Genomic DNA, 15,395 nt, shown 5'->3' on the forward strand with positions numbered 1-15,395 from the left:
CTCGGCACCGGGAGCAGTCCAGATATTGCTACCCTGGAGGTCTTACTTTTTAGCCTAGCACCCAACTCCCTGAATTTCTCTCGTATGACCCCCCTGCTCTTCCTACCTACATCATTTCCACCAATGTGTACAATCACATCCGTTTGACTACCTTCCTTTTTAAATATGCTTCCTACCCTCTCGGAGACATCCAGTACCCCGGCACCAGGGAGGCAGACTACCATCCTGGATTCTCGTTCAGTCCCACAGAAGCGCCTGTCCGTGCCTCTAACCATTGCGTCCCCCACAACTATCGCTCTCCTAAACCCCTTCTTTCCCTTCCGGACCCCTGAGCCTGTCTCCGTGGAGGCGATCTGGTCCTCGTGGCTTACCCCTGGAGGGTCATCCCCCTCCACAGAATCCAAAACAAGATACCTATTTTGGAGGTGGACAACCACAGGGGATCCCTCCACAGACTGCTCACTCCCTTCCCTTCTCCCATCTGTTGCCCATTCCTTTCTTTTATGGGAGACTGCCACTGGGGTACTTTCTGGCACAGCACCCTTCTGACTATTACCCCTCCTAACTGTGACCCACGTGTCTTCCTTCCGAGACCCTGGTGTCACTACCTGACTATAACTTCTAGCTATTACTCTCTCATTTTCCCTAACTAAACTGAGTTCATCAAGCCTCAGCTCCAGCTCCCTTACACGATCCTTCAGGAGATGCAGTTGCACACATCTGGCACAGATATGGACTTCCGGGAGGCAAGTTGTCTCCAGGAACTCCCACATCCCACACCGAATGCAGTATACTGGCCTCCCACTCATACCAGCCATGACCTTTTTAGTTTTGGGGATAAAACAAAAAGGGGTGTAACCGAGGAAAAACAAACAAACAACCTTCCTCGCCTTCGCCGAAGCCCTGTGAGCCAAAGCCCTTTTAGCTCTCACTCTGCCCCCTGCTCACTCCGCTGCCCGCTCAAAGGTGCGGCCTACTTTTAAACCCTCCAAAACCTTCCCAGGCTGCTGCTGGGCCTATTTCCTGTTTAGAAAAAAAAACCTCCGATTTTTTTCACTAATTTAACTGAAAAATAATTAAATAAATTAGTGCACAAACAAGCTCCCTTACCCTCAGCCTGCTCCTGTGGAACAACTGTGTTGTGAGACTTCTTACTGTGTTCACCCCAGTCCAACGCCGGCATCTCCACATCATATCTAACAGAAGACAGAGGGTGGTGGTGGATGGAAAATTTTCGGACTGGAAACCGGTTACCAGCGGAGTGCCATAGGGATCAGTGCTTGGTCCTCTGCTATTTGTCATTTTTATAAATGACTTGGAGGAGGGGGCTGAAGGGTGGATCAGTAAATTTGCTGATGACACCAAGATTGGTGGAGTAGTGGATGAGGTGGAGGGCTGTTGTAGGCTGCAAAGAGATATAGATAGGATGCAGAACTGGGCTGAAAAATGGCAAATGGAGTTTAACCCTGACAAATGCGAGGTGACTCATTTTGGTAGGACAAATTTAAATGTGGATTACAGGGTCAAAGGTAGGGTTCTGAAGAATGTGGAGGAACATAGATCTTGGGGTTCATATCCATAGATCTCTGAAGGTTGCCACTCAAGTGGATAGAGCCGTGAAGAAGGCCTATAGTGTGTTGGCGTTCATTAACAGGGGGTTTGAGTTTAAGAGCCGTGGGGTTATGCTGCAACTGTACAGGACCTTGGTGAGACCACATTTGGAATATTGTGTGCAGTTCTGGTCACCTCACTATAAGAAGGATGTGGAGACACTGGAAAGAGTGCAAAGGAGATTTACCAGGATGCTGCCTGGTTTGGAGGGTAGGTCTTATGAGGAAAGGTTGAGGGAACTTGGGCTTTTCTCTTTGGAGCGGAGGAGGTTGAGAGGAGACTTGATAGAGGTTTATAAGATGGTGAGGGGGATAGATAGAGTGAACGTTCAAAGACTATTTCCTCGGGTGAATGGAGTGGTAACTAGGGTTCATGGTGGGAGATATAGGAAGGATGTCCGAGGTAGGTTTTTTACTCGAGGAGTGGTTGGGGTGTGGAATGGACTGCCTGCAGGGATAGTGGAGTCAGAAACTTTAGGAACATTTAAGAAGCTATTGGATAGGCACATGGAGTACTTCGGGATGATAGGGAGGAAATAGCTTGATTTGGGTTTCAGACAAAGCTCGGCATAACATCGTGGGCCGAAGGGCCTGTTCTGTGCTGTACTGTTCTATGTTCTATGAATCCAACCTCCTGGGTTGAATGTTTAAAATCCCTTGTGAAGGAATTCAGAAGAGGTTGTAGTCGAATCTGTTTCCCAAAACACAGCTTCTTTAAGGCAGGATAGCAATAAACCCCTCCTTCAGCTTTTTATTCATGGGACATGGGCGTCGCTGGCTGGCCAGCATTTATTGCCCATCTCTAGTTGCTCTTGAGAAGGTGGTGGTGAGCTGCCGTCTTGAATCGCTGCAGTCCATGTTCTGTGGGTTGACCGACAATACCATTTGGGAGGGAATTCCAGAATTTTGACCCAGCAACTGCGAAGGACCGGTGATATATTTCCAAGTCAGGATGGTGAGTGGCTTGGTCGTGTTGCCATTTATCTGCCGTCCTTGTCCTTATAGATGGAAATGGTCGTGGGTTTGGAAGGTGCTGTCTAAGGATCTTTGGTGAACTGCTGCAGTGCATCTTGTAGATGGTACACACTGCTGCTATTGAGCATTGGTGGTGGAAGGATTGAATGTTTGTCGATGTGGTGCCAATTAAGCTTTGTCCTGGATGGTGTCAAGCTTCTTGTGTTGTTGGAGTATCAATCTTGTGTTGATACTCACCTATCCAGGCAAGTGGTGAGTATTCCATCACAGTCCCGACTTGCGCCTTGTAGATGGTGGATAGGCTTTGGGGAGTCGGGAGGTGAGTTACTCGCTGCAGTATGGCTAGCCTTTGACCTGCTCTTGTAGCCACTGTTTGTGGTAAGTCCAGTTGGATTTCTGGTCAGTGATAACCCCAAGGATGTTGACAGTGGGAGATTTGGTGATGGTTACACCATTGAATGTTAAGGGGCGGTGGTTAGAGTTTCTTATTGGTGATGGTCATTGCCTGGTATTTGTGTGGCACCAATGTTATTTGCCAGTTGTCAGCCCAAGCCTGGATATTGTCCAGATCTTGTTGCATTTGAACATGGACTGCTTCAATATCTGAGTCGCGAATAGTGCTAAACGTTGTGCAATCATCAGCAAACATCCCCACTTCTGAACTTATGATCGAGGGAAGGTCATTGAAGCAGCTGAAGATTGTTGGGTCTAGGACATTACTGAGGGACTCCTGCAGAGATGTCCTGGCTGAGCTGACTGTCCCTCCACAACCATTTTCCTATGTACCAGGTATGACTCCAACCAGTGGAGAGTTTGCCCCCAATACCCATTGATTCCAGTTTCGCTAGGGCTCCTTGATGCCACACTTGGTCGAATGCGGCCTTGATGTCAAGGGCTGCCACACTCCCCTCATTTCTAGAATTCAGCTCTTTTGTCCATGTTTAAACCAAGGCTGTAATGAGGTCAGGAGCTGAGTGACCTTGGCAAAACCCAAACTGGGTGTCACTGAGCAGGTTATTGCTGTAAGAAGACTCACAACACCAGGTTAAAGTCCAACAGGTTTATTTGGTAGCACAAGCCACTTGTCCTTCTAGTGGCTTGTGCTACCAAATAAACCTGTTGGACTTTAACCTGGTGTTGTGAGACTTCTTACTGTGTTTACCCTAGTCCAATGCCACCTTCTTTACATCAGATTATTGCTGAGCAGGTACTGCTTGATAGCACTTTGTCCCCTTCCATCACTTTACTGATGGTCGAGAGAAGACTGAGCAGGGTTGGATTTGTCCTGCTTTTTGTGTATAAGACATATCTAGGCAATTTTCCACATTGTTGGGTAGCTGCCAATGTTGTAACTGTACTGGAAGAGCTTGGCTAGGGGAGCGACAAGTTCTGGAGCACAAGTCTTCAGTACTATTGCCGGAATGTTATCAGGGCCCATTACCTTTACAGTATCCAGTGCCTCCAACCGTTTCTTAGTATCATGTGGAGTGAATTGAATTGGCTGGAGACTGGCATCTAAGATGTTGGGGACCACTGGAGGAGGCCCAGATGGATTATCCACTTGGCACTTCTGGCTGAAGATTGCTGCGAACACTTCAGCCTTGTCTTTTGCACCGTTGTGCTGGGCTCCTCCATCATTGAGGATGGGAATATTTGTGGAGCTGCCACCTTCTCCATTGAGTTGTTTAATTGCCCACCACTATTCTCGACTGCAGAGCTTAGATCTGATCCGTTGGTTGTGGGATCAGCTAACTGATAGTTTCAGAACCGAACAGGGAGAGAGAGAGACTGCTTCTTTACTTGCTGCTAAACTGCTTCCAACACACGCCCAAAAATGAAACTGAAAGCCCAAAATGAAAAAACCCCTATCACAGTCACAGCTTGGCTCCACCTCTCTCTTCCCCCCCCCCCCCCCCCCCCCCCCCCCCCCGTGACATTGCTGAAGTTGTAAGCTGCATGATTTTTAAAAACCTTTCTTAAAAGTGCACTCACTGGGTCCTTAAGTATGCTCAAGGGTGAGATAGACAGATTTTAATCAGTAAGGAAATTGAGGGTTATGGGATGAAGGTGGGGAGCATGGAGTTGAGGATTGTATCCAATCAATCGTGATCTCATTGAATGGCAGAGCAGACTTGATAGGCCAAATGATCTACTTATGCTGTTGCGTCATATGATCTTACTGAATGGCAGAGCAGGCCCAAGGTGCCAAGTGACTGACTAATTTGTATGTTCGTATTTGGAAGGGAAAATTGTTGCTGTGTCAGGAGATAAAAACCATTGTTTTCATCTTGTAGCTTCCACCTCTGCTACAGCAACCATCGCCAGCACTGGGTTTTCTCTGGGCTTGAAGACACCTGCAAGTTTTTCCCTAACACCAGGACCAGTTGCAACAACCACAAGTGTGAGCACTACTGCTATCGCAACCACCCCGGCTGTTATCACCACTGCTGCCACCATTACTGCCGCCATTACCACCACCAGTGCTGCTCCCACTACCAGTAGGTAAGATAAACCTCCAGTCAACCAGCTGCAAGGGATTGGGTTTCCTGTAAGATTTTATGTTCCCTAATGTTTGTGCAAAGTCTCTGTCGCTTTGTGCCGTGTGTATGCGTGCGTGTGATTCAAGAAGGCAGCTCACCACCACCACCTCAAGGACAACTAGGGATGGGCAATAAATGCTGGCCAGCGCAGGTACAGCAGGCAGTAAAGGAGGCAAATGATGTGTTGGCCTTTGTAGCAAGAGGATTTGAGTATAGGAATAGGGATGTTTTACTGCAGTTGTATAGGGTGTTGGTGAGCCCACATCTGGAATATTGTGTGCAGTTTTGGTGTCCTTATCTGAAGAAGGATGTCTTTGCTATAGAGGGAATAAGACCATAAGACCATAAGACATAGGAGCGGAAGTAAGGCCATTCGGCCCATCGGGTCCACTCCACCATTCAATCATGGTTGATTTCAACTCCATTTACCCGCTCTCTCCCCATAGCCCTTAATTCCTCGAGAAATCAAGAATTTATCAATTTCTGTCTTGAAGACGCTCAACGTCTCGGCCTCCACAGCCCTCTGTGGCAATGAATTCCACAGACCCACCACTCTCTGGCTGAAGAAATTTCTCCTCATCTCTGTTCTAAAGTGACTCCCTTTTATTCTAAGGCTGTGCCCCCGCGTCCTAGTCTCCCCTGTTAATGGAAACAACTTCCCTACGTCCATCCTATCTAAGCCGTTCATTATCTTGTAAGTTTCTATCAGATCTCCCCTCAACCTCCTAAACTCCAATGAATATAATCCCACGATCCTCAGACGTTCATCGTATGTCAGGCCTACCATTCCTGGGATCATCCGTGTGAATCTCCGCTGGACCCGCTCCAGTGCCAGTATGTCCTTCCTGAGGTGTGGGGCCCAAAATTGCTCACAGTACTCCAAATGGGGCCTAACCAGTGCTTTATAAAGCCTCAGAAGTACATCCCTGCTTTTGTATTCCAAGCCTCTTGAGATAAATGACAACATTACATTTGCTTTCTTAATTACGGACTCAACCTGCAAGTTTACCTTTAGAGAATCCTGGACTAGGACTCCCAAGTCCCTTTGCACTTTAGCATTATGAATTTTGTCACCGTTTAGAAAATAGTCCATGCCTCTATTCTTTTTTCCAAAGTGTACAACCTCGCAGCAAAGGTTTATCAGGCTGATTCCTGGGATGGTCGGTCTAAGTCGGTTAGAATTATATTCATTGCCGTTTAGAATAGAGGGAGAATCTTATCAAAACTTATAAAATTCTAACAGGAAAGAAAGTTCCTGATGGTGGGGAGAGTCCAGAACTAAGGGTCGTAGTTTGAGGATAAGGGGTAAACCTTTTAGGACTGTGAGGAGAAATTTATTCACCTGAAGTGGTGAATCTGTGGAATTCATTGCCATAGAAAGTAGTTGTGGTCAAAACATTGTGTGATTTCAAGAAGAAATTAGATATAACACTTGGGGCTAAAGGGATATGGGGAGGTGGGGGGGGGGTGCGTGATTAGGATACTGAATTTGATGATTAGCCATGATTAAAATAAATGGTGAAGCAGGTTGGAAGGGCTGAGTGGCCTACTTCTGCTTCTATTTTCTATGTTTATGTTTATGTTTCTTTGACTGAGTTCTTTGTCTTCACAAGGAGAGGGGTGATTCAGACATTTCTAGTTAAAGGGGAGGAGTGTGAAATATTGATGCAATAAATCCAGAGTCTAAAATATTTTGGAACGTGACCAACAATGGATCTACTATTTCCAGGGTCACTTAAGTACTCTGGGATGCAGATTATCAGGCCCTGAAGATTTATCCACCTTCAATCCCATCAATTTCTCCAAAACCATTTCTCCACTAATGCTGATTTCCTTCAGCTCCTCACTAAAACTTGTGTCTCTCAGAACTTCTGGTACATTATTCACATCTTCCTTTCTGAAGGCAGAAGCAAAGTACAAATTTAGTTCTTCAGCCATGTGTTTGTTCCCCTTACGAACTCCCCCCTTTCTGACTGTAAGAGGCCTACGTTATTTTTGACACCTTTTTCTCTTTGCATACCCATTGAAACTTGTACAGTCAGTTTTTATGTTCCCTGCTAGCTTGCATTCATACACTATTTTCCCTCAATCAATCCCTTGGCCCTCCTTTGCTGAATTTTAAACAGCTTCCAATCATAGAGTCTATTCCTTTTTCGAAGAATTGCCATAGTACATAATGAGGCCATTCGGCCCATCAAGCCTGCGCTGACAACAATCCCACCCAGGCCCTAGCCCCATAAGCTAGCTTATTTACTCTGCTGGTCCCTTGACACCAAGGTGCACGGCTAATCAACCTAACCCCCACATCTTTGGACTGTGGGAAGAAACCCACGCTGACAGAGAACCTGAATCCGGAATTGAACCTGGGTCCCTGCTGCTAAGAGGCAGAAATGCTTACCACCTTGCGTGACAATTTGTATGCTTTTTTAAAAATCTAATACTATCTCCAATTTCCCACAGTTTCTTTACCACTCTTGTGCAGGAATAAACATCTTCTGGAGTTCACCTATTCATTCCTTAAATGCCTCCCATTGCCTGTCCACTATCGTTCCCAGTCCATCATAGCCAATTCATGCCATCATAGTTACCTTTTATTGAGATTCAGGACCCTGATCTTAGAATCTACTATGTCACTATCCTCCTTGACTGAATTCTATGATATGGTCACTCATCCCCAAGCGTTCTCTCACAACTAGATTGCCAACTATTCCTTTCTCATTGCACAATATCAAGTCGAAGATGGCCAGTTCCCTTGTTAGTTCCTGAAAGTGTTGGTCCAGAAAACCATTATGTCTACATTCCAGAAATTCCTATTGTACTGTGACTAATTTGACTCTCTGAATCTATATGCAGATTAAAGTCGCCCATAATCTCTCATATTCCTTTAACACGTTCCTGTCTAATGCTGTTCCCAACATTACCACTGCTGTTTGGTGGTCTGTCTCCATAATGCTAACTATAGCATACCTCTTTACATTTATCTATGCAACTAATTCATCCATTTTATTTTGAATGCTTTGAGCATTCAGGTACAAAACCATAAGGAAAGTCCTTTTAATGTTTAATGTTTCTTGTCCCGTTACTGTTTTTTTAAAAAATGTGTCCTTATCTGACTTTGGCCCTTGATTCTCCGCCTATCATTTTCATAGAATAGAATCATAGAATCCCAACAGTGGAGGAGGAGGCCATTTGGTCCATCGAGCTTGCACTGATGACAATCCACACAAGCATTATCCACCTAACCCCACGTATTTACCCTACTAGTCTCCCTGACGTTATGGGGCAATTTGGCATGGCCAATCAACTTAACCTGCACATCTTTGGACGGTGGGAGGAAAGCACCCAAAGGAAACCCACCCAGATGTAGGGAGAATGTACAAACTCCACACAGGCAGTCGCCTGAGGCCAGAATTGAACCCAGGTCCCTGGCCCTGAGAGGCAGCAATGCTAATCACTCTGCCGCCCCAATTATTCGCCTTGCTGTCTTTTCTTGATTCCTCCTGCTATGAATAATTACATAAGTTCCCATACCCATATTAATTTAACCTTCCCGAACTAGTTGAGTAATTAAACCCCTCCCCACCCCCAGCACAGCCACAAGTTATCATGTACGTGTCTGATAGGCCCTACTTTTCCTTAGTGTTGCTATTAATGTATTAATAAAACATCTTAGGATGGTCATGGACTGCCTCAGTCCTGAGGAGCCACAATTGGTACTGAGCATTGTGCGAACATTCCCACTTCTGACCTTATTATGGAAGGAAAGTAATTGAAGCAGCTGATAATGGTTGGGCCAAGGACTCTACCCTTAGGAACTCCTGCAGTAATGTCCTTAAACTGAGCTGATTGACCTCCAAATACAATTTCCATCTATTATGATCCCAGCTAATGTTAGCACTGGACAAATCAGATTTCAGTGTGAAACCTGGCTTGGTAGATCCTGGGTTTGGGCCTCGATAAGGCAATGTCACATGGTTGATATCACATTCGCCCTTTGTTCTGTGTAGAACCTCCATGCATACCTCTGTTAAGTATTTAAAGAATCCAATAACTCCCTCTTCAGAAGAAAGCTGTCTGGGTAACAGTCAAGTAAGAGATTGAACACTAGGATATGACCAGGCTCAATTCGAATGCTGAAGGGACTTGGCTGTTGAAATGAGATTGGTATAGGATTGAGTTTTGGAGATGTGACCCGATTTGAAGTTGGTTTGATGTCCTTTCTGTTTGCAGTGCCCCTCCAGTGATGTCATATACTCAACTGGAGAGTCTCATCAACAAGTGGAGTGTGGAGCTGGAGGATCAAGAGAAACAATTCCTGCTCCAGGCCACCCAAGTCAACGCTTGGGACAGAATGCTTATCGAAAATGGAGAGAAGGTGAGCAAAATGCACACTATCCAATTGTCAAAAGAAAGAATTAATGTTGGTGTGTAAATTTGACCAGAGTTTTACACGGTTCACGTGTTTTTTCCATGTTGCAATCTTTTAAATGATTTCAGTTGTTTTGATTTTGCTAGATATGGTAGTTAAGGTTAATGAAGACAAATTGCTAACCAGTTATCAATCCTTGGTGAAGAATATTGTTTAGGTTTCTGATCCTCGTCGCAGCCAATTATTTTGCAGTTACCTTGTCCTACAGCTAACACTATGGTGAGAGCATCAGAACCACGAGAAGGTCACACACCATCTTAGGTCAACAAATACAACCTTGTTTCTGTACCGAGAATTAATGTGCAAAAAATGAAGCATCCTGTCCCATCTACACCGAATCACTGAACAAATGGACTAATTTATTCACATCACATTAAAGTCTTGTTTTTTTAATTTGATTTATTATTGTCACGTATTGGAATACAGTGAAATGTATCATTTCTTCCGTGCTATACAGACAAAACATACTGTTCATAGAGTACACAGGGGAATAGGAAAGAAGAGGGTGCAGAATATAGTGCTGCAGTTACAGATAGGGTGTAGAGAAAGATATGGTAGGTCCATTCAAAAGTCTGATGGCAGCAGGGCCAAAGCTGTTCTTGAGTCAGTTGGTATTTTTGTTCTCAGACTTTTGTATTTTTTCCAGACAGATGAAGGTGGAAGAGAATATGTCCAGGCTGAATGGGGTCCTTGATTATGAATTGTGTGGGAAGGGGCGGGGTGGGGGGGGGGTACTTGTGTTATAAACTAGATATTCCATTGGGTTAAATGTTGCCCTTTCAGCTCTAGGACCTGAGTTCAAGCAAATGGTAATGGATGTTAGTGTCTGCTGTGACATGTTTTTGTTTGGTCTGAAAAAGTTTCACATTGAAATGAAACCACAGCTCCATATTGCCTTCACAACTGTGAATTTATCAGGGTGGCTGCTGTGAGAGGTGGAAAAAATAAACCCTAGTTAACTTAGGGCTGAAGCTAAGCATGGGGTATTTTAGACCGCATTCTGCTCAATGTCGAGTATGGGAATATGTTCTGACATCTCTATCTTGAATACAAGATTGAGATCATGTCATATACTATGTTATTGAAATGAGCCCATCAAACATCCACCCTCGCTTTTACAGAAACTTCATAACAGGATCTGAATTCTATCTGGCATCTTTTCGTGCATTACCTTGATTCTGACTGGAAGATTTCCATTTACTGTTTCCTCATTGAAAGAGGAGTGGACTGCAGCCACTAAGTATTAATTGACTTCTTAAGGGCTGCTCCTGGTGGGCTAAGGGTGAATGTTGAATGTCTTCCACCCAACACACCTCTGTTGCCTTTTTCTTAGATCACTGCTTTACACAGAGAAGCAGAGAAGGTGAAACTGGATCAGAAGAGGTAGGTCTCTACTTAGTGTTCTCATTTTGGTGTAATGTTGGTGATTCTATCTTGATCATGCCTTTAGAGTATTTTGATGTTCCAATGTTACTATTTTCTAATGCTGTTCATTAATACAGCTGTTCCAGTGGTCAGCAGCTATGTTATAAAGCTTCACAAATTAGATAGAGAATCTTATTTTTTCATGGGATGTGGGCATTGCACTAGTGAGGCCAGCATTTGTTGCCCATTTTTAAATGCCCTTGAACTGTGTGACTTGCTCATGAATTTAGTTGTGTCAACACCTTTGCTGTAGAGTTGCATGTAGGTCAGACCAGCTAAGAATGGAAGATTCCCTTCCCCCAGAGGGCATCAGTTAACTAGATGAGTTTTTTAATGACCATCCATGATAGTTTCACATTACTGAAACAAGTTTTCAATTCCAGATTTATTAAATTTAAATTCTATTAGCTGCCATGGTCAGGAGATCAAATCCCATCCTTGATCCTTAACCTGGTCCGCTGGATTGCTATATCTCCATCTCCCCTTTCCTTTCAGTCGTGCTGAGAATTGAGTGATGGTCAAGATGTTGGGAGAATTACCTGCTCCTCTTGGTGCTAAAAGATCTTTTACATTGAAGCAAATAATGAAAAAACCTTGGAAAATTGACCCTGTGGATTATTCCTGAATCAGAAATTATGATTTGAGCATCTACAATTTCTGCACCTGCTTTTTAATTTCCCAGTGCTTTAAAATTTTACTATTTTACTGTCTTTCAGAGGTCAGATTCTCTTAACGAGTTTTATAGATTGGTGGTTGAGAAACTGTTTTCTGGATTTTGAGTTCAATGGCATGTGTTTGTGGTCAGGGTCTCTGATTCAGAGACCAGTGGATTGACTATCATGACAGACCAGCGAAAACCATTGCTTGAGTGTCTCTTTGTGCTGTTACAGTCAGGAGCGGGGTTAATTTAAACAGATTTGATTTCTCCTCTTGCAACCCGTCTGTAAACAGAAAGGTGTTGTAGGAGATCTAGGGTGCCACCAACATTAGGCACTATAGTCAACTTGGGTACAAACAGCGCTGGACACTACGGGTATTTGATTTTCTAAGCTTTAATTACTTATGCACAAGGGGAAACAGACTTGCAGCCCTCTGTACAATGTTTTTGAAGTTGCATGCAAACAACTTGGCAATTATAGTTAATTACAGCAAATAAGAAACGGGCAATTTTTCTAATCCTTCATTTACTTATATATTCACCAATCATACCCCATCTTTTCACCTTTCTTCAATGAAAAACTGTCTCCTGCTAATCCTTCATTTGCTACAAGTTGGATAACTACATACGGGACAATGAGCAAGGCCAGGCCCATAATTTATTTGAAAAGAATCTCGAAAAAGCCTCTAAACCACTTGCCAATGTTAGAGAGCCAACCCTACCAGTCAAAGGGCTTTTCCTGAGCAACTGACTGCAGAATGATGCACCTGCTCCTGAATGGTATGCCCATCAGTCTCAATCCTATGATCCGCACTGACCTAGAAGCAGCATGTCTCATTGACAGCTGCACAAACTCCCCCTTGCGCTGCTAGCAATCAAGGGCCATGCGGTTCCACAGCACCACCTTAGAAAGGGACTGCATTTCTGACTGCAGGCCCTGAATGGTGTCTACAGTACTGTTCTCAATTAGTTCCATGGTAGCAGAAATATCAATAATGGCCTTTTCTAATTCCGAGACTTGGGAGGATGGCTGGGGCAAACTGGTGGAAGCCAGTTTTGCAGGTGACTAGCAGGTTCAGAACTGACCATTCCTGACACGTTATAAACCCTAGGTGGTTGTGAAGGGAGCAGATGAATAGGTGCTTGACCCCAAAGGCCTCGGGGACAATGTGGCCTGTGATGCAGTTGCCAGTCCAGTCAGTGGGGAGGGTCTTGTATGCTCCGTCCCCACAAAGCCAAAACGAGCCATTGTGAACAAGGGTCAGGTGCTAGTATGTGGAGTTTTGGCAAAAGGTAAGCCAATGCTGGGTAAGGGGGAGATTTCTTCTGGGCATACCAACAGATACAAGTTCGGCTCGGGTGTAAAGCTCGCAGGGCCAACAGGTCAGCGAACCCAAACTGATCCCTATAGTTAAAAGGCCTTTGGTATAGACGAGACAGCTGGAAGTCCAGATAGAAGCGGAATCCTTACAGGTGAGGTTGTAAGATCGTTGGCAATCACATCATTCTTGGTGTAGGCGAATTCAGCCTCTGGATTGGGGGCCTGAGATATACGTAAGGGGTGGTCGCTCCTGCAGCCCCAAAAGGATGTCATGGGGCCAGACAGATTGTGGAAGCGAAACCTGGCTTCCTGCAAGGCAAGTACAACCAATAACAATGAGTTCACATTTCAAACAGTATCAAGTCCTTGTTTAACTTTCTTCTTCCAATGGTGGTGCTTGCTTGCTTTGAGTGGTGTGGATCCACAGAAGCCCTTTCAACGAGGCTCCAGGCAATGCTTTCTCCGTAGGGTCTTCACGAAGATGAAGTCTCCCGGCTGGTAAGGGTGGCATCCTTCAGTGGTAACTCTCATCTGTGCCTCAGTGACCTGGGATTGCAAACTTTTGAGGGAGTTAGTTAATGCTATGCAATAGTCCGACATTCCTTCATCCATGAAGTAGACATCCATCTGTTTAATGGTAAGGGGTGGGGAGACAGGTAAGTGCATGGGACGTCATATTACTATCTCAATGTGCCAGAGAGGTGGTACGATTGCAATGAGAGTGTATGGCCATGAGGGCCAGAGGTAGGGCCTTGGGCCATTTCAATCCTGTTCTTTGCACAGTTTAGCCAGCTTATTCTTGAGGATTCCGTTCTGTCTTTCTGTGGTTCCAATGGACTGGGGATGGTAAGGGCAGGAAAGGTTGTGCCTGCATTGTAATGTTTTCAATAATTCCTGTATTCCCCGTAAAGTGGGGGCCATTGTCACTAGCTAGGACCTCGGGGATCCTGAACCTAGGAACATACTTGTGTAAGAGTAACTTAGTTAGTGACAGCTTCTAGTTGGTTTGCTTCTACCCATTGTGAAAACAAACATACAATAACAAGCACATAGCTACACCCCATACGTTTAGGCAATGTATAAAGTCCATTTCTAATTGCACAAAAGGGCCTCATGGTTGTGGGCCACAGGAGGTGTCTTTCCAAGGTTATGATGTTGGCAGACGAAGCACTGAATGGCAACTTTTCCTGCCATGGTTCAAACCATGATTGCTGTGCTATCCTGATCATCCCTCCCTTTGCCCGCATGGGTAAACTCATGTACATGCGGGCAAGTCAGGGCATGTCCATCTGGGGAAGACCGTCGGAACTCCGGGAGCATTGGGGCTCGAAGCCATGCATCGCGTTCTGACTGGAGCTTCAGATTGTAAATGAATAACATCAGACAAATCAATTAAGTGGTAAGTGACAGACAAGCCGCTAAGGCAGTAGCAGTGGGAAGCCACTTTGAACTTGACACAATCTAATAAGCACTATGGCAGCTGAAGTTAGTTCCAATTAACATCATACAGTTTTGTTGTGGATCCTGGATGATCTCAAGAAAGTTGGCAATTAGGATTAACCCTTAGTATGCTAATTGCAGTAGCTTATTTTAACATTTTAAATCAGAAAATATAATTCGGTTTGCTTGCTATGTGACACAATTTGGCATCATCTGTAATTTCAATAGCAACAAGACTGTGGCGCAAATAAATCCCAAGATTCAATGAAACTAATTTATAGTGATAGTGTAAAATGGGTGATCACAGTTCACCAGCTCTTACACCTCTTTCCTGAATTTCTGACAGATTTAGAATGAGCAGCAGATCCAAAATTGCTCATTTTAGGCAAATGACAAAAGTAAAAGTTGCTCCCAATCTTTCAATATTGAACACCAAAAGAAATAAAAAATGACTGTCCGAATATTTACCATGTTATCACATTTGTTGTGTTATTTCATCGTATTGGATTACACATTATTATAGAATTAACAAATAAACTAAAATGCACAAATGAGTTTGTTTGTTACAATGATCACTGAAAGCAATTTCATCCCATAATGACAATCCAATTCATTATCAGGACAAAAACACACAAGCCCAGTAAGCCACCAGGATAGTCTTTAACAGAATATTGAGGTTTCATCATTGATCTAATTTGGGTTTTGGAACATTGAGTGAAAAGAAAGAACTTATATTTTACCGTTATGACCTCAGGATACCTCAAACTACTTTATAGCAAATGAAGTGCTTTTTTTTCATTGTGATGTAGAAACTCCCTTTTTTAATACATTTATATAGGTAAAAAGCATGACTCCTGAAAGATGCATACCTTGCATGATCATAGAATCGTAGAATCCTACAGTGCAGATTTGACCCATCGAGTCTGCACCAACCACAATCCCACCCAGGCCCTATCCCCATAACACTATGCGCTTACCATAGCTAGCCCCCCCTGAC

The 15,395-nt window shown here is 44.2% G+C and overlaps 1 protein-coding gene across 1 annotated transcript in view; it reads left to right on the top strand.

The window, feature by feature from the left end:
• Window positions 1–15,395, top strand: part of nup62l (nucleoporin 62 like) — a 118,562-nt gene that overhangs the window by 44,721 nt on the left and 58,446 nt on the right. The window contains exons 6-8 of the mRNA XM_078211200.1: window positions 4,880–5,087; window positions 9,356–9,500; window positions 10,888–10,937. Of these exons, the coding sequence (XP_078067326.1) occupies window positions 4,880–5,087; window positions 9,356–9,500; window positions 10,888–10,937 (403 nt within the window). The remainder of the gene's footprint in view (window positions 1–4,879; window positions 5,088–9,355; window positions 9,501–10,887; window positions 10,938–15,395) is intronic.

The sequence above is a fragment of the Mustelus asterias genome, chromosome 4 (assembly GCF_964213995.1).
Source record: "Mustelus asterias chromosome 4, sMusAst1.hap1.1, whole genome shotgun sequence".
Classification (NCBI taxonomy): Eukaryota; Metazoa; Chordata; class Chondrichthyes; order Carcharhiniformes; family Triakidae; genus Mustelus; species Mustelus asterias.